Genomic DNA, 22,280 nt, shown 5'->3' with positions numbered 1-22,280 from the left:
TCATCTCTTGCCAGGTGAAGGCCCAGCAGGCCCTGCCTGTTGCGTGAGCCCGTGCAGGGCAAGGAGCAACGGTCAGCATGGAAGAGCCCACTGGCTGCTGAGCCGTGCTGTGCCAGAGGGCTGGAGTGGACCCTGTCCCTGCTGCTCTGAGGGCCAGGGTGAAAGGACTCTGGGGTGTCCTGTGCTACACAGTTAGTGGGTTTGGGCTGCTGTGGTGGTTGCATGTCCTCCACCAGCCTTTGCTTGGCATGGCAGCAGCAGCTGCTGGTTTGGCCTTTGTCTGGCCCATGCTTCAGCACTTGCTCCCTTCCATCCTCAGTGCTCAGAGTGGGGTGACACAGCCCCCCATGCTGAGCACACTTTGCCCTGGGACCTGGTCCCCTCTGTAACCCTGATGAGTCCCTGTCCCTGCTTGTGGATGTATGTATATGTATATGTATATAGACAGAGGTAACAGGAATGCGTTTTGGGGACTCCACATGTGTCGGAGCCCCGGCGCAGGAGGAAGATGTAAGAAATGCCATATTCTGTTCAGTGGCTGAAGAGACTCCAATAAAGGTTTCCTTTGGGTTGTGTTGTCTCTGGCATGCCTGTCTCTGCAGCTGTGCTCCCCCTCCCCAAACCACCTGCAGCACAGGATGCCAAAGGCCCTGGCTGTGCCCAGGGGTGGCTCTGTGCCCTACACTAACAACACAAGGGCAGCTCTGTGCTGCACTGGGTGCTCCCTTTCCTCCTCTTCTAGACCCCCTCTCCAACACCAGGCAAGCAGCACCGAGAACAATAAATACTGTAATAAATAGAGAACCCCCTGTCCCATTGCACTGCTGCGGCAGCAGGCGGTGCAGCCGGGGTCCTGGAGTGCCTGCCCGGCTCTGCTCTTCCCAGGCTCCTCCAGCATGGGCATGTGCTGGTGGCCTGTGGCTGTGACAAAGTGAGCCCTATCCCACAGAAGCAGCTGATATTGGGAACAGGGTGCTGCAGTCCTTGATGGTGCTCTCACAGCAGCAGGTAAGAGTGGCTGTGTCCAGCTGTACTGTCCATCATGCTGGCTCGATGCTGAACCTCGCAGAGGTTCAAAAAAGCTGGGGGGCAGCCCCACAGCCAGGGCTGTGGAACAGGGGGGAGGTGTCAGGCTGGAGTGTCACAGAGCCCCTAGCAGACAACATGGCCTTGGAGATTCAGCACCAGGACAGCAGCACAACCTTCAGAACAGGATGTGTTCCTGGAGCCTGGACTGGGTGCAGTGCCAGGACCACCTTGAGGCCCTCAAAGGCTGGAGAAGACAGGCAGGGTGAAACCCTTTTCATGTTGGGCATGAGAAAGGGCTGTTCTGGTGAGCAGCAAAGTGGTCCCAGAGACTCACAGAAGCCAAGGGAAGCTGCAGGTGGGTGGAAACCAAGAGCTGAACCACGCCGGTAGGATGGGACAGCGTCACAGGCCCCAGTGGCCCTGAGCTTGTTGCTGGGGCCCGTGTCCCTGCCAGGCTGGAGGCCGGAGCCAGTGGCTAGTTGTCACACAGTCCCGTGGCCCAGTGTGTGCAGACAAGCGGCATTTCGTGTCCTGCGTGGGGAGCGCGTGAGGCCCCAGCTCAGATGGGCTTGTACAGCAGCGTGGTGACGTACTTCTTCTTGTAGCGGTGCGTGGCACTGAGCACCATCACGCCATCCTGAGGGAGACAGAGTCAGCATGTGGGGCTCAGGGAGCTGCCCCTGCTGTCCCCAGTGCCACAGCCAGTCCAATACACCACAGGGCAGCGGGGCAGAGCAAGGGCAGGGTCTGATACATGCTTAGCTCCCTCATGCTGCAGTGAAGAGCTAGCTGAAGGGAATTGTCAGGAAGTCACACCCTCTGCCCCTCTACGTGCCACCCCTCAGCAGGCAGCCAGCTCCCATCTGCACCCCCAAGCTGAGCAGGTTCTGCTCCCTGCAGGTGCTGCAGGCTCCTGGGAGCCACAGCAGCTCCTCACCTGCAGCCTTGCAGGACCCACGCTTACCTTGATGGAGAGCGCATAGAGGTGATTGAGCATGACGTGGTTGGGCTCGGGCAGCAGTGCTGGGTCACACTAGGAGGAGAGGAGTGTCACAGGGGAACAGCAGAGCCCTGATCCCCCAGCCCCTGCCAGCACAGGGAGCTGCTGTCTCAGGCAGCTTAAGCTGTCACCGCCTCTGGCTGTTCTGATCAGGAATAGCTATGCTAAGCAGGAGGAGCTAAGCACCAGAAGGCCAAATCAGTGTGCTAAGTGGGAAAAGTGATGCCTTTCCTTAGAAATGCCAAGAGCTAGACCCCAGTCAAGGGGAGCGCAGGCTCCCTGCAGACAGGACTCCCTTTCCAACCCCAGTGTGGCTCTCTCAGTGGGCAGTGTGCTGGTACACACCGAGATATTGGTGTCCTTGTTGAGGATGACCTGGAGGAGGTGAGGTGGGAGGATGGGTGGGGATTTGAAGCGCTCCTCGGGCCGGTATACGTACATCTCCTGGCCATAAGGCCCTGGTGGGGAGCTGGATAAATCTAGAGAGACAACAAAGGCAGAGACATGAAATGACTGAAGCAGGATGGGCGAGCACAGAGCAGCTCCTAAGAAGGACTCATCAAGGTCTTTCAAGCACAAACATTCTCCACAAGCCATGCGCAGGGATCTATTCTATAGCAACAGGTCAGCCTTTTCACATCAGAAAAAGCAGCTGGGTGAGCCCATGGCAATCCCAAGCAGGGCTGTAAGCTGGTACACGCACTGACACAACACAGGCACCCCATGATACCCAACACAAGAACCTCAAGCACAGCTCTCAGCTCAGCCAGGTCCCTGCCCTTGCAGGAAGCAGCTGGCTTGCTCCAGAGCTGTGCCTGCAGCAGCAGGAGCACAGGGAGCAGGTTGCTCTAGGTGCTGCCTGATGAGGAGGTCCAGGGAAGGCAAATAGGAACTCTACACTGATCAACTGTTCCAAACATGGGAGGGACCTGGAGAGCTCGTGGTCACTGAAAGCTGGACTGGCTGCATCTCCCAGCCACATCTGATCTGAACCTTTGGGAACAGCCAGCCCCCAGAAGGGCTCTATCTCCTTGGGCTGCTGCTGCTAGCTGGCTTCTCTCCAGCAGAGCATCTCTTGCCCAGGCTGGGAAAGGACATGGAGCTGAGCTGTACCTGAGATGGGGCTGTACCAGGGACACACGACTGAGCTTCCTGCCAGCATTTCACACTGAGCCAGCACCACTGCTCCCTGTGTGGTAACCTAACCTGCTGCTGTAACACAAGCAGACAGGGAGGTCTGCAATGTGCTAGCACTGGTACAAATTACCTTGGCATGAAAACCAGGAGTAGATGCTGAAAATAAACTGGATCCTGCTATCACCTAGCTTGTACCCTGGATCAAATTACTTACAGTTGACCAGACAGAAAGGACCGATGTTCCTGGCATTTCCCAGTATGAAATGGCTCCCTTGGCTACACACTGCAGCAGCTCTGCTCTGGGATGGTGCTAGCACAGAACAAGTTACACCAACACAGCCCCTCCAGAGAAACAAGGCCTCAGCTGTGGGCTGAGGAGGACATGCCCAACACCTTCACCCCCAGTGAAGGCCCAGGGGGTCTGTGCACCCAGAGTACTGAGTTTCACAGCAGAGAAGGTGGGAAATAGCACATGCAAAGCTGTAATGCCACAAAACTCACCCCGACCTGAGGTTTCTGAGCTTTCCAGGGAATCCACCTTCAACGCATCAAACACCTCAAAGTCAGACTTCTTGACGTGGATGAGGTTGTTTATTGTCCCCATCTGGCTGGTAACCACAGGCTGGAAAGAACTGGAGTGAGAATCTTACTGTGTTCACCTCCAACTGAGGCACATTCAGTGCCTCCTAGATCCTCCCAGCCCAAGCTGTCTTTGCTGCAACACTACCTCCGAGCACAGGTGGCTGATGTCCCTCCCTGCCCTATGCTCGCAGACCTCTACTGTTCACCTGGGAGGATTTTCCTTTATCACAGGCTCCTACACCACCTCCTGTTTCCATTCTTCATCCTGCTACATGCCCATGGGTAGGTGTGTTGTCCTTCCCATGCTGCTCCCCCACGATTCAGTTTGGAGAACCTGTAAGTGCTGCCTTCATGGTCCATCTTCCCATTGCCAAATCTCAGTGGGACCTGAGGGCCTTCTGGCATTTCCCTGTCCTTTCCCAATGCTTCCCCATAAATCATGACTAAGTCCAGAGGAACTGGCCTCTAAAATGAGTCAAAAGATAGAGGTGTGCCTTTTGTTTCAGGAGATAGTCTCTGCTCCTCCCGTTCCCCCTCTGCTGCAGTTACATCCTGTCTAGTTCCCTGAAGAAGACAAGATCTGCAAGGATAAAGCTTGGACATTACCTCAGATGGATCATGGACCCACTGGCCATCCACAAAAAATTTGTATTGGTGCTCTCCTTCTGGAAGGTCCAGGATAGCAACAAAGTCATTGTGGCTGTGCAGAGAGAACAGATGTGCAACAGCATCAGCCTGTAGATGCTCTGAATGCTGCTCTTCCATAGGGCCCCAGGAACCAGCACTGCCCAGCCCCTCCACCCCAACCTTCATGCAGGGTTAGGCTTGCTCATCATTAGTGACCCAAGGCATGGCCACGACAGGCACGAGCATTCCAATGCTCATTTGAGCATTCCATGGCTCAAACCCCTGGCAGCCCAGCTGCAAGTGGCAGTCCAGCCCTCCGTGCCCTCCGTGCAAAAGTGGACGTGACAGACACCCTGTGCAAGCCAGGCTAAGAAGAACACGTAGGCAAAGCTCCTGCCCTGTGCTGGCACAGCAGGACAGGAGCAAGTGGGACAGCTCTGTTTGTCAAGTCTGAAAATTGAGATAAACTCATTCCAGATTAATTGCTAGAGTCCTACATGAGCTTCCATGTAAGTCACAGATGTACTGCAGAACAGTGAGAACATCATTAGGGCAGGAAGATATGTGAGGGACAAACAACTAACACTCACTGGCAGCCATACAATTAGGCATGGGGTAATGCTGCAGCCAAGGGAAGAACTGACAGCTTCCAGAGGACTGCTGCATACCTGGGCAGGGCTCTGCTGCCAGCACTGGCTGCTGCATGACATCCAGCTGGGCAAGCAAAGTGGCCTGTCCTGTCCTGTCCCTGTTTCACAACTTCCTACTGTCCCTGCAGCACCAGGCAGGGAAGAAGCTGACTGTGTATCTGCCTCAGACCCACAGCTTGAGAGAACATAGAAAAGCCAAGAGAGCAAAGGAAAACGTTCTCTGCACTGGAGCAGACAAGAACATAGAGTAAATGACTTGAGAGACTGGCTACCTCTTTATGAGTGGGATCTTGGTGCTCCAGTTGTTGAAGGATCCAGAGATGAAGACCTCCTTGCCTCCATCAGCCCAGCGTATGACAGTCGGACGAGCCTGTTGGGATGGTTTCACTGACTCCTCCAGATCTGGCTGCCACGACACAAACTCCTTGTCCCCAGGAATCTGGGCAAAGAAGACCAGAGAGATGTGACTGAGACAGAGAGACAACTGTGAACACATTCACACAGCTGGCCTCTACAGCTGGCCTCTACCAGCCCACCTGCACATCACACACAGGAGCACCACAGAGCTCCTCCAGGCTCCCAGCTCCCCAGAGACCCCCTGCATAGCCCTACACAGGCAGTGTGCTGAGGTGCTGGAGGCCAGGCAGGGAAGGGAGCAGCCAGCCCCTACCTTGGAGTCATGGGAGCTGAAAACGCTGGGGTCGTCAGTGCTGCCCACCATGATCTTGTGCGGGTGCTCCTTGGCGGGGTGGGAGGCACCGGAGCCGTCCGAGCGGTGGGACTTGGAGCCATGGCGCTCCCCGGACACCCGCTCGCTGGTGGTGTTCCCCATGACAGCTCAGCAGCCCCTGGGAGGGAGACACAGCAACACCCTGCCTTTGCCCTCGGGCTCTGGCAGCAAGCAAAAGAGCTGTCTCCCAAATGTTCTTTGCCAGTGGAGATGAACAGCAATCCTAAAAAAGGCCCCAAATTCATTTCCACTCCCAAGTTTGGAAGCTGAATGGGAAATCAACAAACAAGAAAGCTTGACCTAATTATAGCCACATCCTTAAGAACCATCATTCTAGTTAAGCTCGTAATTGTTAAGATTCCAAAACCAGTATGACTTCACCTGCGTCCCACATCAGCCCTCGGCAGCCAACAGAGTAGAGCTGACGGGAAAAAGAAAGCAAACCATTATTGGTAAACCAACCGCCTGGCGTTAACAGAGCCTCTTTCAGAGTCCTGCAGTCAGGCTCTAGAGACAGCCCAGCAAGAAAACAGCCACAGAGTGAAAGTAGCAGCTGTTTTACAGTCCCCAACGCGTCTCCAAGAGCTCGCAGGCAGAAGAGCAGAGCCTTGTGCCTGCAAAGGCGGCAGGGAGCATTTAAAGCGTCCGAATGGAATTGCCCAAGCTGGAGCTTGTCCAAGGAGCAGGGCTAATGCTGTGGTGTCTGCGAAAAGCTCAGCTCTCAGCAGCATTCACTTATGATTCACCAGGCAAGTCACTGTGTCAGCTGCAGCACAGCACACCAAGGAGGACCGTTTGTTGGGACTTAGCCAGCACCTGCCCAGCTGTCTGGAGTGACACGGTGAGGGAAGGGCAGCTCTGGCCACCTCAGTGTCCCTCTGCAGCTGAAGCTGGGTCTCCATCCCCAGTCTCACCCAGCTCAGAGAAAGCAAAACAGGAGAATTGACCAAGCCATGAACAACTACACACCTTTTAGGATAAACAACAAAGCCACTACAAGCTACACAGGACTCTTCAGGCCTTACCCTCTTTCCAGGAGCCAAGATGGACTGGAGTTTTTGCCCACTTCCAGGCTTATTTTGCAGCTTACAGCTTACCTTGGGCTCTGCAGAGCAAGCAAGGAGACAGCCAGCCTTGCTTCATGTGCTTGCTTGTGACATTTGGAGGTTTGTTTAAAAGATCAAGTTATATGAAGAGTGCCAAGCGAGGCTGCCAGCCAAATCCAGGCTTTAGAACATTATGGAGCAATTACTATGGTATTTCTTAAATCCTGAGGGCTAAAAGGCAGCTCAAGTGGGCAGCTAAGCCATACCCCCACCCCTCTCAGGGCAGATCAAGTATACCTGAAGATCCAGGTCAAATGAGCTACACCTCTTGCTCTGACACCTTCCCCCTCTGCTCTGCAGAGGCTCAGACAGCTCCTCACAAAAACTGCCCCTGTGCCACCAGATCTGCTGTTGAGGAGTTTCCTCTCCAGTATCTTCACTAAGGCTCCCTTACTTCTCATCTACAGGGAGGAAGGTGGGAAAGGCTGAACTTCCCTTGTAGCAGGACAGACCTGGGAGATATGTGCAGGTGTTAACAGGTGTGAAGCTTCCCTTTCTCTTCTCTAAAAAACCCCAGTCCCCCTGTCCCTTACAGGTCACGCTCTCCAAGCACTCCCTGAGGTTTATCCCAGGCGGTGGCTCCTGTCTGCCGTGTGCCACCTGAATCCCCGACATCACACACACAGGTACCTGGTCTGTGCCCAGACAGGTCTTTGTGCATAGTCTGCAATACCTGGCTTTGCTGAATTAACTTTTACAGCTCAAACCCTCCTGCATCCAGGCCAGCCCTTGGAGCATTAGGAGATGGTGTGACACAGGTACACTCAAGTAATGGATGGAAATGCTGCCCACACCACAGCTCCACCAAACCTCCACGGTATCTTGGCACATCCGCTCCCAGTCTGGCAGCAAGCCCCTGCCAGCCACAGCCCACAGCAAGGTGGCTGCCTGCCCCATCACCAGGGCCCTTCGGTTCCAGCCAGCCCCAGCTTCTCATGTGGAAGATGACTTGTGAATTATGCCCGTTCCCCTCCCCGGGAAGCGGCCAGTGACCGCGCTGGGAAGCACGGGCAGGCAGCCCGAAGCAGGTGCGCAGAGGGATGGGCTGTGTCCAGCGGCACCGGCAGTGCATTCCCGGGGCTCTGAGGGTCCAGCACCTCGCCGGGCTGACACCGCCCAGGGAAGCCCGATCCGCCCGGATCTCCCTCTTTCGGAGACGGGAAGCAGAGCTGAGCCCTGAGGTCGCCGTGAGGGGGATGAGCTGGGAAAGCGGGGGCGGAAAATCTCCCTCCGAGCAGGCAGGGCTGGGGCTGGGGCTGGGGCTGGGGCTCTGCCCGGCGGGGGCGGCAGCGGGGCTCTCACGGCGGGCTCGGCCCACGGGCACCCGCGGGTCTGCCGCGGCCGGGGGAGGAGCGGGACACACCGGCAGGGGCCGGGCCCTCCCGGGAGGCTGCCGGGCGGGGTCTGCACCGCTACACCGTGGGGACGCGCAGCCACGCCTCACCCACCGCCTCCCTTAGCGGCGCCCGGGGAGCCGCCACCCTCACACCCACCCTCACACCCGCCCGCCGTCCCCGGGCCCGGGCCCTGCCCGACCCCACCTGCCTCCGCCGCCGCCGCCGCCGCCGCCGCCGCCGCCCCGCTCTCCGCCTCCGTCCAAGATGGCGCCACCCCCCGCCGGCCGCTGCGGGGCGCTCTGACCCGCCCCCGCCGCGCCCCGCGGCCGCGCCCCGCCCCCGCCCCGCGGCCCGCGCCGGGCGGCCGCCATGTTCGCTGCGGGCAGGGCCGCGGCCGCCATGTTCGCCGAGGGCAGGGCCGCGGCCGCCATGTTCGCTGCGGGCAGGGCCGCGGCCGCCATGTTCGCTGCGGGCAGGGCCGCGGCCGCCATGTTCGCTGAGGGCAGGGCCGCGGCCGCCATGTTCGCTGAGGGCAGGGCCCCGGCCGGTGCCCGCGGCCGGGCGCTGCCCGGGACGGAGCGCGGAGTGCCGCGGCCCGGCACTGCGCTCCCGCGGCCTGTTCCCAGTTCCTGGCCACCTCCGTGACCTGACCCATAGAGCTCCTGGGGCTGCCGGGCCGGGGCTTGGGGAGCTGCTCCCAGAGCAGCCCATGACCACACTTGGTGGTATCGCAGCGGGAAAGCTCAACAGACCAGGCTGTGGAACAGGGATTTTTGGAATTCACTTAAGTTAGCAAAATGAATTAAGCATTTATATTCGAGCTTGTAGAGTTATGTGTTGAATTTTAACCTTTTACTTAAGAAACCTCTGCCAAGGTACAAAAGGGCATAAGAAAATGCAAATTATGAAGCTTCTTGCATAAAGAACAATAACAAAAAGGACTGAAAATACAAAGAATCTAGATAAAGAGGCTCCTGTCTCCAAACTTATCAAGAGTGACAGATGGTACTCAGATAAGCACCAAAAGACTGAAAGCACATATGCAGAGAAGAGTTCAAAAGTTCAGCCTTGAGGAAGACCTCGATCTTCAGCCTCAGAGACCACCAGAGACCTGGCAGGACCACCACAGCAAACCACACATGCATAGAAGGGCGTGGACCTATATTGCACGAGAGGCAAGGACAGGCGAAAGCAGGGGTTGACTATGCATAAAAAAAGTTTTTAATGTACTATATATGGAACACCTTTGTGAATAAAGGTTTGGGTCACACCAAGGCTCAGTGCACAAGTCTTGGAGAGCAATCTCACTTGTGCCAAGCACTGGCAATACATACCCACTTCATAACTACCCCAGGTTGTGGAGTCTATTTATTTATTCCACGTATCGCTTCGGCTGCACCTTCAAGGAATGGCTCCCTCCATGCTCTGGCATAGCTAGCGAGACACAACAGACAGAAGCCCAAGGGGAACGGAGAAGGCTGCCAGCAGGACCTGCTGTCTCCTTCCCTTTAGGCTAAGGACAGAGCGAGACGTAGACGAGGGTGGCCACAATCATGCCGATGCTGAAGAGCACCGTGAGGACGTGTGGCGCGGCGCTGGGGCGGGCAGGGCGGCGGCTGGCCCGCGGCTGCAGGGCCCGGACCACGCGCTGCTGCTGGCTGAGGATGGCGGCCCTGGCTCCTGCCCACGCGCCCGGGCCCCGCAGCCGGTACTGGTACGGCGTGCAGGGACCGAAGGCCACCTCCACGGCCAGCCTGGGGTCCGTGAGGAACAGGGAGAGCAGGTTGGGCTTGACCCCCAGCTGGCAGGCGAGCTCGTCCATGTAAGGGATGTAATCCACCTGGATGGTGTGCCGCTGGCTCTTCACGTACCTGTGGGCAGGGAGGGAGGGAGGGCAGGAGGGTGTGACAGGGGGAGCGCCGGGGGTAAGGGTGGCAGGGCCCTGCTGCGCGGGGGCCTTACCGCTCAGCCATTCTCTGCTTGGTTTGTGTGATTTCGGCCAGCATGTCAGTGGGCGGCGGCAGGCCCTGCAGCCCTGGGCAAAAGGAGGCTGGAGCTGGAGGGTGGGCTGTGCTCCTGCCATAGTCTGGATGGCTCTGCAGCCCAGCCTGGCCTCTGTTTGCACGTGGGGCTTTTGGGATGTGTCACCGTGTCAGGGGCAAAGTGGGAGACATGGGCAAAGAAAGTAACAGCAGGAAAGGAAAGGGAGAATGTGGTTGGAGGCAACAGCACCAGTTAGTGACCCCCACAAGAGAAGAACAGTGCAAGAGTTGTAGCAAAGTGCAAAGTAGGGTTTTGTCCTCATGAAGAAGTAAAAGGAAAATAAAAAGATGAGTGTGGAGAGGCAGCATGTGAGGGGATGCCACCAGCAATAACTCAGTCTTGGCGTGGCTGGGGGGAGCCCAGTTGCATGCCTCAAACTGCCCTGACTTACCTTTGAAGACACGGGTGGCCCAGCGACACTGGAGCTCTGAGATGGGCATGATGGCTCCTAGGGGCTGGATGAGGCCAATGAAAGCCAGTGTTGGCTTTTCCAAGTCAGGGGGGAACATGAACTTGTAGAGGGGAATCTGGTTCTCCACCACCTTCACACAGCCCTCGAGGAATGGGAAGGAGAAGCTGTATCCTGTGGCAAAAACTACGGCATCGACATCTTCCCTGGTGCCATCCTCAAAGATGGCAGATGTCTCTGTGAACTCCTGGATGTTCGGCTTCACCTGCACCCTGCCCGAAATGATGCGGTTGGGCAGGTCGTCGTTGACGGTTGGGTGCTGGTGAAAGATCCTGGAAGGCACACACAGACCTCGTTCAGGCCCTGGCAGGGGGATGGGCATTGCTGGAGCAGGTACCCAGGGTGCTGCTGGGGTGCTCACCTGTGCTTGGGCTTTAGGCCATAGAGCGTGTGGTCAAAGCGGGCATTCAGCTTCCGCTCCAGGAAGAAACTGATGATACTTGGCAGCAGGTTCTGGAGGAGCTGCGTGAAGCGGTTGATGTAGCTGAAATCAAAGGGGTACCCGCTGTCTCCCACCCGGTGCAGCACCCAGGACCCACGCCTGGTGCTGAGGAAAACCTGGAAGGAAGGAGAACGGAGGTGGTGGCACGGCAGCATGCTCAAACCGGGCTGGGCCCCTGCTGTGCTCCAGAGACAGAGAAGCCAGCACAGCTGCTGGGACCACCATAGCCACCCCCACAGAGAGGGGACAGGGTGCTTGTGCCAGGTGCTGGAGGTTAGGGAGCCCACAGGGGATGGAAGGTGATGCTCAGTGCCCTCTGGGGTCCCATTCCTGTGAGCTCTCCCAGCACACCTGCTTGGCTGTGTGGCTCAGCTCCACTGCGATATCGATGCCTGAATTCCCAATGCCAACCACAATCACCCGTTTTCCCAAAAAGGGCTGAGGGTTCTTGTAGTCGCGGCTGTGCAGGTACCAGCCCTCAAACTTTTCCAGCCCTGGAAGAGACAGGGAAGCCATGCTGGGCTGGCTTGTGGAGCAGAGGGCGGCTGCCCCTTGTTCAGACTGGTGGTGTGTTTTGGGAACAAGCTAGAAGCAGTGTGACCAACTGGAGTTATGCAGCCCTGGGGTGGCTGCCCAGAGAGGTGGTGGCATCACCAAAATGGAGGATTCTCAGTGTAGCCCTGAGCATCCTGATCTGGCTTTGGGACTAGCCTGGCTTGGAACAGAGCTTGGACTGGAGAATTCCATGCTTCCATCCCAAAATTCTGCTGCAGATCCTGTCTGGTGCCATGCATTGCCAGTAGAGCAATAACCAGGGTTTGTGCCACCTTGCCAGACCCTGGTGACAGTGTGCTTCAGCTTGTTCCCTAGCCAAAGAGGGTCTCCACAGCTGAAAGCTCTTCAGGCATTTTCTCCTGGATCCCAGAGGCATGACCACCACCAGTGCTGAGCCCTCCAGCCTTGGTGAGGAGCTGGAGGGCCCAGCAGCTGCTTGGCCAGCAGCATGGAGAGGGAGCCTGTCTCAGGTGGGAGAGGCACGCTGGCAGCGGTGGTATCTGCCAGCAGGATGCTTGGGACACTCATGCAATCCCCCCTGGTGTGGTAAAACTGCAGAGGCATTTAGGGGTGTCAGGGAGCAGGCGAGCAGCCCACAGGCAGTACCTGGGAAGGAACTGAGCGGGAGATGAGCGTCGGTGTGGTGCCCACTGCACACCAGCACGGCGTCGAAGACGGCCGCCTCCTGCTGCCCCTCGCTCTCCGTCACCACCTCCCACTGCCCGCTGCTGGCGAAGTCGGGGCGCTTGGACACGCGGCACACGCTGGTCTGGGCGCAGGGGAGCGGTGTCAGGCACCCTGTGCCCCCGTTCCCGCTGCCACCTCCCCCTTGCCCCAGCCCTCACCCTGAAGTGGATGTGGCGGAGCAGGTCGAAGTGCTGGGCGTACATGCGGAAGTACTCCATGATCTTGGAGTTGTGCATGTAGTTGGGGAAGTCCTCAGGGATGGGGAAGTCGCTGAAGCACATCATTTCCTTGGAGGTGTTGATGATGACGGAGCGGTAGATGCTGGCACGGCCGTCCTCGGGGTGCTCCTGTGGGAGCGGGGCACAGCTCAGCGCTGCTCAGGGGATGATGGGCCACCTGCCTGCCCTGCCTGGCACCTCCTCTGTGGGTGCAGGATTAAGCCACAGGTTGTTGTAGCACCGATCCCTGCACCCAGCAACTCTCCTGTGATTGAGAACCCCCCCCCCCACCCCCTCAAAAAAAACAGGGATGTGTCTCTGGACTGGCGGGAGCCAGGCAGTGGTGACAGCGGGCCATGGTGGTCTTGTGCCTCAGTTTCCCCACTTTCACTCCTTGCCCCTGTGAGGCAGTGCATTCCCAAAGCTCCTGTGGTGCCATTGCCCTGGCTGTCACATTAGGTCTCACCAGTTGTGGAGCCAATTCCAGTGCTTCCTGCTGAGTGGTTGCTCCTGTTTACCAGGTCTGTGTCTTGACAACTGGATGCTGCTGCTGTGGTTCTGCTCCACCAACCCTGTCCCCGACCCATCACAGGTAGAAGTAGTGGACTGTGACAGATCCACACCAGACCCCACTCTGGCATGATGCCACCTGTGTCCCCCAGAGCTCTCCAACACGCATATCAGGGCATGGTGGGAACACTGGTCATTTTGTTGGTGGTCCATGGGATTAAAGTCAGCAGCTTCATTAGGTGGGGGAGAGATGAGCTCCAGGATTGCTCCAAGGCAGGGACAGGGCCAAGGGACAGAGAAGGCAGGACACGGTGTCTCTGTGTGGGCGAGTGGCACAGAAAGAGGAGCAACCATGACTCCCAGAAAGTGCTGGGCAAGACAGGGACAGACAGTAGGGGCAGGTAAGATAGGTAGGCAAGGGCTAGGAGTGACCAAGAGCAAAACAGCAGAGGAAGGTGTGGATTAGACTGGGAAGGGAGGAATGGGAAAGGGGAAAACTGCACTGGGGGAGCAAGCCACGGAGTGAAGTCCTTGGGGAGGCTTCATCCTGCTGCTGGTGAGCAGGGGCTGGGTCCTATGTGCCTGGCACACCAGCTGGCACCACGCTGCCAAATCAGTTTTACTTGCCTTAATTTTCTTTTGAAACTTGCCTGCTGCACAGATGCAAAGCAGGGGAGCGGTGTGTCATTATCTGCCAAGGACCGATCCCCAGCCCGTCCGTGCTGCTGCCGAGGAACAGGCTGGCTGTGCAGGGCTTACCTCGAAGCGCCAGAGCCCCCCGATGTCCTTGCTCCTCTCAAAGCAGGTGGGCTCCAGCCCCTCATCCAGGCAGCATTTCAGGGCGCAGAGGCCGGAGGCACCGGCGCCGATGATGGCTACTCTGCGAGCAGCCATGTCCCACGGTGTGCTGGGGCGGGGATGCTGGAGAAGCTATGGCCGGGAGTTGCAGAGCCAGGCGCGTCCCTCAAGGGAGGCTGCCCAGTGCTGCTCCTTTTGAGGGTGACTGTCCCTGTACTTCCTGTGGATGGCCAGGGTGTCACAAGATGTGCTTCTTCCAAACATGATCTACAGGTTTCTCTCACCTCCTTGCCACACCTCCTGGCCCGCCCCGCCCTTTAAGCGCTTAATGATACCAACATTGCCCCAGGTCTTCCTGGGCAGGGCAGAGATGTGGCTGTGCTTCAGATTTCAGCAAGCTGTGGCATGGAAAACAAACTTAGGGGATGGGGAGGGGACTGGCATGACCAGCCCAGGCATCTGATGGACAGGACCCCCATCCTTTACCCCCTCTGGGTCCCCAGCCCACCCAGCCACCTTCTGGAGATGTGTGCAGGTGAGGAGGGTGGCTCTGAGCCGTGCCATGGTGAGCACCAGGACCCGCTGTGGTGGGACACACCTTGGGAGAGGCTGTCTTGCCATGCAGTGTATCTGTACCTGTACGTCAGCCAGTGCTACAAGGCCGAACTCAAACCTCTGAGCATTCCCATGGCACACAGGTGGTCATGATGGTGTCAGTAACAGGAGAGACACTTGGCTGTTTAATGCATTTATCCACTCAGAAAGTGTGCTGTGCCTTTGCTGCTTAGCTCTGGTGTGCATGTGGCAAAATTGGCATGGCTGGGTTACAGGGGACAGAAAAGCCTGGAGCGCTGGCTGAGAGGGACTGGAGTTTAGCCTGCAGTGAGCAGGTTTCCTCCTCTGTCCATGACAGCATTCCCCAAGGGGAGGTGCAGAGCAGGAGCCCAAGTATTACTTTGGCAGCTGGGGAGGTTCTGTGCATCCCTAGTTCATGGTATGGTCACAGCTGGGCCGTGCAAGGCAGGAGGAAGGTTTCTGCTACCACTGGGGTGCACAGGCTGCCAAGGGGCAGTGGTGGCCAGCCAGTCCCACAACACATTGCAAAGCTGTCCTGGTTTAAGGAGTCACCCAGGCCAAAAGCCCTCCTTCCTACGCTTGCAGGGCACCTACAAGTAAGCAAAAACAGCTGCCAGGATGGCCACGGCCCCAATTAGCTTGAAGATGAGGGGCATGGCAGGGGCTGAGGTGCTCTCTTCCACATGTCGTGTCTGCAGGGGCTTGAGGATGCGCTGCCGCTGGCTGAGGATGGCGGCCCTGGCTCCTGCCCACGCGCCCGGGCCCCGCAGCCGGTACTGGTACGGCGTGCAGGGACCGAAGGCCACCTCCATGGCCAGCCTGGGGTCCGTGAGGAACAGGGAGAGCAGGTTGGGCTTGACCCCCAGCTGGCAGGCGAGCTCGTCCATGTAAGGGATGTAATCCACCTGGATGGTGTGCCGCTGGCTCTTCACGTACCTGCGGGCAGGGAGGGAGGGCAGGTAGGTGCTGGAAGCAGAGCTGGCAGATGCCCTGCACACCAGGAAGGACTGTGGGTAGTGTGGCCAACCACATCCCTGCCCTCTGTTGGCACACACAAATGTGCCAGGACAGATCCATGGGACAGGATGGATGCCCATGAGCAGCTGTGCCGAAGGCAGCCCCTTGGTGCTCCTGTAGGGATCTTACCGTTTTGCCATCACTTCTTTCTTCTGCTCAATGTCAGCCTCCATGTCGTGCTGCAGGGGCAGCTTGTTCAGCCCTGGGGAGGATGAGACACAGTGGCCACTGTAGTTCTGGCCTTGCCTGCATGCTGTGCCTCTGCCAGCACCACCCTGCTGTGTGGTTTCGCACCCAGGGGATGTCCAAGTGCCGCAGGATGGGAAGGAGCAGCCCGTAGACCTCAGGGTAGGGATGTACCTGTGCCTCTCAAGGAAGAGGCCATCCCACCATGACAGCCACAAGGCAGCCATGCCATCACCATGGCCAAGATGGCACAACCAGCTGCTGCCTTCTCAACATAGCTTGGCACCATCTGCCCTCACTCCAGGACTGCATCCACAGGACAGGTTTGCCTGACTTACCTTTGAAGACACGGGTGGCCCAGCGACACTGGAGCTCTGAGATGGGCATGATGGCTCCTAGGGGCTGGATGAGGCCAATGAAAGCCAGTGTTGGCTTTTCCAGGTCTGGGGGAAACATGAACTTGTAGAGGGGAATCTGGTTCTCCACCACCTTCACGCAGCCCTCAAGGAATGGGAAGGAGAAGCTGTATCCCGTGGCAAAAACTACGGCATCGACGTCTTCCCTGGTGCCATCCTCAAAGATGGCAGATGTCTCTGTGAACTCCTGGATGTTCGGCTTCACCTGCACCCTGCCCGAAATGATGCGGTTGGGCAGGTCGTCGTTGACGGTTGGGTGCTGGTGAAAGACCCTGGAAGGTGCAAAAAGCCATTAGGGCACAGGGAAGGGAGTATCTGCTCTGTGTCCTGCTCCCTGCTCTGGGGCAGCTGCCCCTACGCTGCTGTCTCCAAGAGACCTTGGAAGGGGCAGTGGTGGCTCCCTCAAGCATTGCCTGGGCACAACAAAATAATAACCCAGTCCAAAGCACAGGGAGAAGGGAATGGTGTCCCAGATTGAAAGGCAAGATGTATTCCATTTGCCATCTGTTTGGCAGTTGTCTTCTGTTAGGTGGGCAGTTTTCCTTATCTCTTTCATAACCAATCCTCTCTCAGGGGAGGCAGCTGCTGCTCATGGGCTATTGAATGTCACTGCATGACTGATAAGAACTATAACACCACTGTGAGATGCTCTGCCCAGAGGGAAGAGCCAAGCATTTCTACCTGGATATAATGTTGAGTTTCTAGAAGACCAGCATGGCTTTTTCTGCACTAGATTTCCCAGAGGAACAGCTGCCTCTTCCACTACAGGAAGACTATACCCTTTTCTACAGGATCATTGCTCCAACAGAACCACACCTGCCACTACAGGAGTACTGCAGCCACAATTCTCAATTAAACTGCTGCCAACACCCTGACCAACAGGGCATCAGGTTGTGTTCTGACTCTGTCAGTGTTGTTTTGGTTCACTGCATTGTTTATTTTATATTTTTATTTTCTTCCCTAATAAGGAAATGTTATTTTTGCTCCCATATTTTTGCCCGAGAGCCCCCCTTAATTTAAAATTTATAACAATTTGGAGGGAGGGAGCCTACTTTTTTTTATTTTTTTCTTCCCCATTTCAGGAAAGGCTCCTGCCTTCCTTAGCAGACACCTGTCTTTCCAAACCAACACAAATGGCCAAACTGGGCAGGACACAGAAGCAAGCAGATCATCCCTTGTGGGCAGGAGGAATGTTTGGTGATACCTGTGCTTTGGCTTCAGGCCGTAGTGTGAATGATCAAACCTGGCATTCAGCTTCTTCTCCATGTAGTCACATGCCACGGACGAGCTGAGCAGCCCCTGCAGGAATGTCTTCAGGCGGGTGGTTAAGATGGTGTCGATGGGGTAGCCCCCATCTCCAACGCGGTTGAAGATCCACGCACCCCGGCGGGTACTGAGGAAGACCTAGACAAGAAAGAAGCATCACTGGCTGAAGGCAGTGGTGACCCTGGGAGGGCTGTCCTGCGGGGGATGTTCTCTTGCCCTGGGATCACTCTGCTTTTTGCTGCCCAAGCATTGGGTAAAGACCCAAAGAGCAGAGGGAGCTGGTGACTGGCATCTCGCAGGGGAGTGGGACCAAGTCTCAATTGCCTGGCAGCTGGGATTGGCAGGAGCCAGCATTGCCAAACACAAGTGCTGGCATGGAGCACCAGCTGTGCAAGTGCCTTGGTCCTGGTGTCCCTGCAGAGCTGACAGGGGCAATCCTCCCCGCCGGGACCCTACTCTTGCTTACCTGCTGGGCTGTTTGGCTGATCTCGACAGCCAGGTCTGACCCCGAGTTGCCAATCCCAATGACAACAACCCTTTTGGCTGTGAAAGCCTGAGCATCCTTGTAGTCTCGGCTGTGGAGGTAGCGGCCCTTGAACTTCTCAATTCCTGTGAGCAGGAGGAGAAGGGATGCTTGGCTTCCTGCTGCCAGGTTGGAGGATCACCCCCTAAAGACTGGAGATGCTCCCGTGCCCCACCAAACCACTCCTGGGGAGGACAGGAACACTCCTGGAGTCAAAGCAAGGCAGGGAAATGTTGGGGCCAGGAAGGAAAGCAGCAGACAGAATAGGGACTGGCATGGACTACCTTTCTAGGGTTTCTGGTGTCTCCTCACACCAGGGGACAGGGCAGTACCTGGGAAGGAACTGAGCGGGAGATGAGCGTCGGTGTGGTGCCCACTGCACACCAGCACGGCGTCGAAGACGGCCGCCTCCTGCTGCCCCTCGCTCTCCGTCACCACCTCCCACTGCCCGCTGCTGGCGAAGTCGGGGCGCTTGGACACGCGGCACACGCTGGTCTGGGCACAGGGGAGCGGTGTCAGGCACCCTGTGCCCCCGTTCCCGCTGCCACCTCCCCCTTGCCCCAGCCCTCACCCTGAAGCGGATGTGGCGGAGCAGGTCGAAGTGCTGGGCGTACATGCGGAAGTACTCCATGATCTTGGAGTTGTGCATGTAGTTGGGGAAGTCCTCAGGGATGGGGAAGTCGCTGAAGCACATCATTTCCTTGGAGGTGTTGATGATGACGGAGCGGTAGATGCTGGCACGGCCGTCCTCGGGGTGCTCCTGTGGGAGCGGGGCACAGCTCAGCGCTGCTCAGGGAACGATGGGGAAGGATGGCTGGGGCTGATGAGGTGCTTCTTTTCACGGAGTCCCTGCCCTCAGTTTCACCCAGAAGATCTACTATGGCCGGCTGCCACCCCACCAGCCACCACTGACCCCTGGGGGTCACCGCGCTGACCCCAAGCAGGACAGGTGTCCAGCAGGGTTTACCTCAAACCTCCAGAGGCCTCCGATGTCGGCAGTCCTCTCGAAGCAGACGGGCTCCAGCCCCTCCTGGAGGCAGGCTTTGACGGCGCACAGCCCGCTGCTGCCCCCGCCGATGATGGCCACCTTCTTTGCCATGCTGCGCTCCACCGCCGGCTCTCTGCCTGGGGACAGCGTCGGACAGCGGGGCTGAGCTGCCAGGCTGCGACTGTGCAAGGCTTTGACCCTGGTCAAAGAGGTCCCGAGCAAGAGAGGCAGCCCCTCAAACCTTTGTTTGGGGTTGCAGAGCCACTGCTGTCCCCCGCCAGGCGTGGACCTGGCCAGTGCTGGGTTTTGCACTACTGCGGTGCTGCCTCTGGATGCCTTGAGGAGAAATCCCACCGAGTGTCAGTGAGCCTCAACATCTCCCCGCCCATGCCAAGTCCCGGCGACAGAGGTGCCCTGAAGCGCTGTGGGGACCGACGGCTCCCTCCCGGGTGGGTGACACCCCTCTGCCTGCCCTCTGCCCTCTCCCTTCCCCGGGGCATTCCTGCTGCGCTGTCCCGGTGCCCGCTGCGTGTGGGCAGCGCGGGGCCTCCCGTCACCGACCTGCGGCCGTGGGACGAGCAGCCCAGGGGACGCTCGGCAGGCCGGGGCCGTGCGGGGGCCGCTGCCGGGCTGCCCGGCCCGCGGCCCGGCTCCGCGGCGCACGGCGTCGGGAGCGGGGCCCGCGCTCCGCCCCTCCCGGGCCGCGGGAAGGGCAGCGGGAGCGGCCGGCCCGCCGCCTGCGCGGCTGCTCCGGCGCCGCAGGAGCCGGCCTGGCGCTGCGCGGGGACAGGACACGCAGCACATCCCGCTGGTTGCGTGCTTTGCTGGGGAAACACACGCTGCCCTGCACTTTGATCCCAGGATGATCAGGATCGGCCCGCGCCTGCTTATTCTGGTACCCGGGGTGACACTGCTCCAGTGGCAGCTGGCACTGACCACATCCCCTGTGCCCCTGGGCTGGGCATGTCGGCACAGTGTCCCTACAGCCACGGCTCACCCCTGGGCTAGCAGAGTCCTTGTGGGCAGTGGGACCCCGGTGAGAGTTGCACCATGCTGTTGGGGTGTCCCTGAGGTGAGGGTGGTGGGACCAGCAGGGAAAGGGTTGTCCCACACAGCAGGAGCCACAGACCAGGTGGATCCAAACTTGCTGCTGGCTCCTGGCATACTCGCAGCCAGACAGCCCCTGAGGCTGCAGGGGAAATTTGCTCTTCCATATGCAGAGAACTTTGCAGTAGAGCTGAGGAAGGCAGAGGGGCCAAGCTCTGCAGCTGAAATGGTTTTAACCTTCTAAGACTCGCAAGATGTTTGCAGTAAGCTTAATAAAGCTCTTTCTGTCCTTTGCTGTTGGCAAGGGCTGATCTCTATGCGGGGCAGAGATGCTGAGCTGCCAACCCACACTCTGTGCCTGTCAAAAAGCATCAAAAGCATCTTACCAAGCATGGGATCAGCACAGGATTGGAGAGGTGACAGCACTGGCAGTGCTACTCTTCCTGCTCTGCTGTCAGCTGGCTTCTGGCTTTTGCAAGCTCTCTGCAACAGGTACAGAGGGTCTCTCTGAGCTCTCCACTGCTCTGCCGTTGCTATGAAACCTCTGTGCAGGTTGCCTCTGAATTTGTCCTTCCTGCAGGAGGCTGCATAGCCCTGAACTTTACCCCCCTGTGGCTGGACTCAGTACAAACTGTGCTGTTGGGCACCAGGGTCATGCCATGACATTTTGGTTTAGGTTGGTATTTGGTTGGTTGATATCTGTGGAAATTCACAGTTCCCCATACCTGGCAAGCACCCAGGATGTGCACAGCAGTGTCTGCTGTGCGGTGTCTGCTCTCAGCTTCCGCAGCGGGCAGAAATGCCATGTGACAAGTGGAGCAGAAAGCTCCTCTGTCCTATCAGTGGGCTGCACACATGCTTGGAGGTGACAAGCACAGAAGAGCAAAGGTCTCTCTGGTGGAGCTGCAGAGAAGCATAGAAGAGGGTGGCCAGGCAGCCTGTGACCCAGCAGGGCTGTGCAGTGGTGATGGTGGGTGCTACCAGGACCTCATGGCGTGTTATGCAAGTGAGTCAAGAGCAACTTTCTGGCACACACACGTGTGGGAGCAACAGATGCACAGGTGGCTGCTGTACCCTCCATGAAGTAGAGAGGAAGACCTCCAACAACTCTAAGAACAGACTCTCAAGTGCAGACAAAAAACACTGTGTTTTGGAAAAGGTAGAGCAAAGATGTTTCGGCACAGCACAAGCCCTGCCCACCCAGAGTGTGCCACCTGCCTGTGCTCCCACAGCCATCACAGGGCTGCTCTCTGCCTTGGGGCAGCAGGGCTGGCCAGAGTGTCCTGGTGCTGTTGTGCAAATGCCAGACTGGCCCAGCTGGCTGCCAAGCACACAGTGCATCCCAAGGGATTATTTTTTGGTCACTGCAGCACCAACCCAGACCTGGAAGCTTCACTGGTTCGCTCTGTCACTGGGTCAGGGCTCAGCTTCAGGGGAACCTTGTCAAGCACTTTGATTTCAGCCCCTGTACAAGTGACAGTGACAGGATGCTCATACCAGCAGCCGTCAGGCTGCTCCTGCACATTCTACCCAGGAGAACAGCACTTAAAACACTGTCTGGTTTTAATATTACTTAATTGGTGGATTCCAGGACCTGAGTGCACTAATAGACCTCAATGACCACAAAGAGCCTCACCTGGGCCCAATCCCTCTACCCATGTGCCAGCAGCACTGCTGAAGCTGATTATTTGAGCTCAGTCTAGAGCCCTCACTCCCTGCCTGGCTGTGGTCCCTGATGAAGTGTGTTCTAAGATTTTCTGGCTCAGTCTCAGCCCCAGCTCTTTATAGAGGCTCCTTGTGGTCCTCTCCTGCCAAAGACCAGCAGTCCCCTGTGAAAAACAGGCTGCCAGTGGTGCCAGGGGAGGAAAGCCAGCCTGCCTGGAACACAGGGAGCCATGGCCATGGTTGGCAGAGGCAAGGCCTCTTGCTGCAGGAGGTGCAAGCAAGGCTCAGGCCTGTGGCTGGGTGTATTTCTGGGCTGCGGGAAGGGGCTGGCTCTGCAGGACTCTCTCTGCAGCTTGAATATGCTATAGATCGGGAATTGCTGTGAATGTGTTTTACCCACTGAGAAACTGAAAATCCTGTGGAGGGAAAAAGGAGTTGGGAAGCTCTGGACAAGAGCTTCAGGAGCAGGCTGCTGCCAGGAGCTGCTCACCCTGTTACCCACTGAATGATTGACTCTTCAGTGCCACCATCCTTTCCCAATGACTCTAGGAGCCATGTGCTCGACATCTAGCCTTAGTGCAGCACATAAATTGAGAGCAAGGGAAGAGATTGCTTAGGGAGGCAAAACTCTTGTCTAACCCTGAGGAGAGATCCCTGTGGGTTCCCTCCAGGCAGG

At 57.6% G+C, this 22,280-nt stretch overlaps 4 protein-coding genes across 27 annotated transcripts in view; 1 reads left to right on the top strand and 3 right to left on the bottom strand.

The window, feature by feature from the left end:
* The window catches only part of PDE4DIP (phosphodiesterase 4D interacting protein), a 36,226-nt gene extending 35,639 nt beyond the window's left edge, over positions 1-587 (top strand). For 13 of the 14 annotated variants that reach the window (XM_085586868.1, XM_085586866.1, XM_085586872.1 and 10 more), the window contains one exon: positions 15-587. In XM_085586868.1, coding sequence (XP_085442994.1) covers positions 15-47 — 33 coding nt within the window. In that variant the 3' untranslated portion in view covers positions 48-587. The remainder of the gene's footprint in view (positions 1-14) is intronic. The other variant, XM_085586873.1, reaches the window with a different exon arrangement.
* Positions 588-770: 183 nt separating this feature from the next.
* PRKAB2 (protein kinase AMP-activated non-catalytic subunit beta 2) lies at positions 771-8,484 on the bottom strand. Of its 9 annotated transcripts, none has more exons than XM_077785246.2 (8): positions 8,403-8,484; positions 5,696-5,873; positions 5,298-5,464; positions 4,355-4,448; positions 3,668-3,788; positions 2,375-2,508; positions 1,994-2,062; positions 771-1,666 (listed from the first exon to the last, which is right to left on the bottom strand). In XM_077785246.2, the coding sequence occupies exons 2-8, from the start codon at positions 5,855-5,857 to the stop codon at positions 1,589-1,591; spliced, it is 825 nt and encodes a 274-aa protein (XP_077641372.1). In that variant the 5' UTR covers positions 5,858-5,873; positions 8,403-8,484; the 3' UTR covers positions 771-1,588. The 9 variants fall into 9 exon arrangements, with proteins under 9 accessions (XP_077641372.1, XP_085443001.1, XP_085443004.1 ...); XM_085586875.1 differs by having other exon boundaries at positions 8,416-8,484; XM_085586878.1 differs by having other exon boundaries at positions 3,674-3,788; positions 8,416-8,484.
* A 544-nt stretch (positions 8,485-9,028) lies between these two features.
* LOC110478977 (flavin-containing monooxygenase 5-like) lies at positions 9,029-14,515 on the bottom strand. 2 transcript variants are annotated; one of them, XM_077785249.2, is made up of 8 exons: positions 13,882-14,515; positions 12,553-12,741; positions 12,314-12,476; positions 11,504-11,646; positions 11,072-11,268; positions 10,633-10,982; positions 10,161-10,233; positions 9,029-10,069 (listed from the first exon to the last, which is right to left on the bottom strand). In XM_077785249.2, the coding sequence occupies exons 1-8, from the start codon at positions 14,014-14,016 to the stop codon at positions 9,712-9,714; spliced, it is 1,608 nt and encodes a 535-aa protein (XP_077641375.2). In that variant the 5' UTR covers positions 14,017-14,515; the 3' UTR covers positions 9,029-9,711. The 2 variants fall into 2 exon arrangements, with proteins under 2 accessions (XP_077641375.2, XP_085442981.1); XM_085586855.1 differs by having other exon boundaries at positions 13,079-14,025.
* A 137-nt stretch (positions 14,516-14,652) lies between these two features.
* LOC110478978 (flavin-containing monooxygenase 5-like) lies at positions 14,653-22,154 on the bottom strand. 2 transcript variants are annotated; one of them, XM_077785247.2, is made up of 9 exons: positions 20,326-22,154; positions 18,872-19,029; positions 18,476-18,664; positions 18,237-18,399; positions 17,848-17,990; positions 17,320-17,519; positions 16,038-16,387; positions 15,643-15,715; positions 14,653-15,432 (listed from the first exon to the last, which is right to left on the bottom strand). In XM_077785247.2, exons 1-9 carry the CDS (start codon positions 20,330-20,332, stop codon positions 15,087-15,089), a joined length of 1,629 nt encoding a protein of 542 aa, XP_077641373.2. In that variant the 5' UTR covers positions 20,333-22,154; the 3' UTR covers positions 14,653-15,086. The 2 variants fall into 2 exon arrangements, with proteins under 2 accessions (XP_077641373.2, XP_077641374.2); XM_077785248.2 differs by lacking the exon at positions 20,326-22,154 and adding an exon at positions 19,454-19,604.
* Between the last annotated feature and the right edge of the window lie 126 nt (positions 22,155-22,280).

The sequence above is a fragment of the Lonchura striata genome, chromosome 8, assembly GCF_050655825.1.
Source record: "Lonchura striata isolate lonStrDom1 chromosome 8, ASM5065582v1, whole genome shotgun sequence".
NCBI classification, from domain to species: Eukaryota; Metazoa; Chordata; class Aves; order Passeriformes; family Estrildidae; genus Lonchura; species Lonchura striata.
Note: the sequence above shows the minus strand (reverse complement) of the source record. Positions and strands in the feature narration are given on the sequence as shown.

Coding starts and splice junctions, on each gene's coding strand:
- PRKAB2 (XM_077785246.2), bottom strand. CDS start 5,857: ATGGGGAACACCACCAGCGAGCGGGTGTCCGGGGAGCGCCATGGCTCC. Junction 2,509..3,667: donor CTCAGAAACCTCAGGTCGGG/GTGAGTTTTGTG, acceptor TTGTCTCTCTAG/ATTTATCCAGCTCCCCACCA. Junction 2,063..2,374: donor ACAAGGACACCAATATCTCG/GTGTGTACCAGC, acceptor CTCTCCTCCTAG/TGTGACCCAGCACTGCTGCC.
- LOC110478977 (XM_077785249.2), bottom strand. CDS start 14,016: ATGGCTGCTCGCAGAGTAGCCATCATCGGCGCCGGTGCCTCCGGCCTC. Junction 11,269..11,503: donor TGAGCCACACAGCCAAGCAG/GTGTGCTGGGAG, acceptor CCTTCCTTCCAG/GTTTTCCTCAGCACCAGGCG. Junction 10,234..10,632: donor GGCCACCCGTGTCTTCAAAG/GTAAGTCAGGGC, acceptor CCTTTTGCCCAG/GGCTGCAGGGCCTGCCGCCG.
- LOC110478978 (XM_077785247.2), bottom strand. Junction 18,665..18,871: donor GAGGCCTCTGGAGGTTTGAG/GTAAACCCTGCT, acceptor CCGCTCCCACAG/GAGCACCCCGAGGACGGCCG. Junction 18,400..18,475: donor TCCGCCACATCCGCTTCAGG/GTGAGGGCTGGG, acceptor CCCTGTGCCCAG/ACCAGCGTGTGCCGCGTGTC.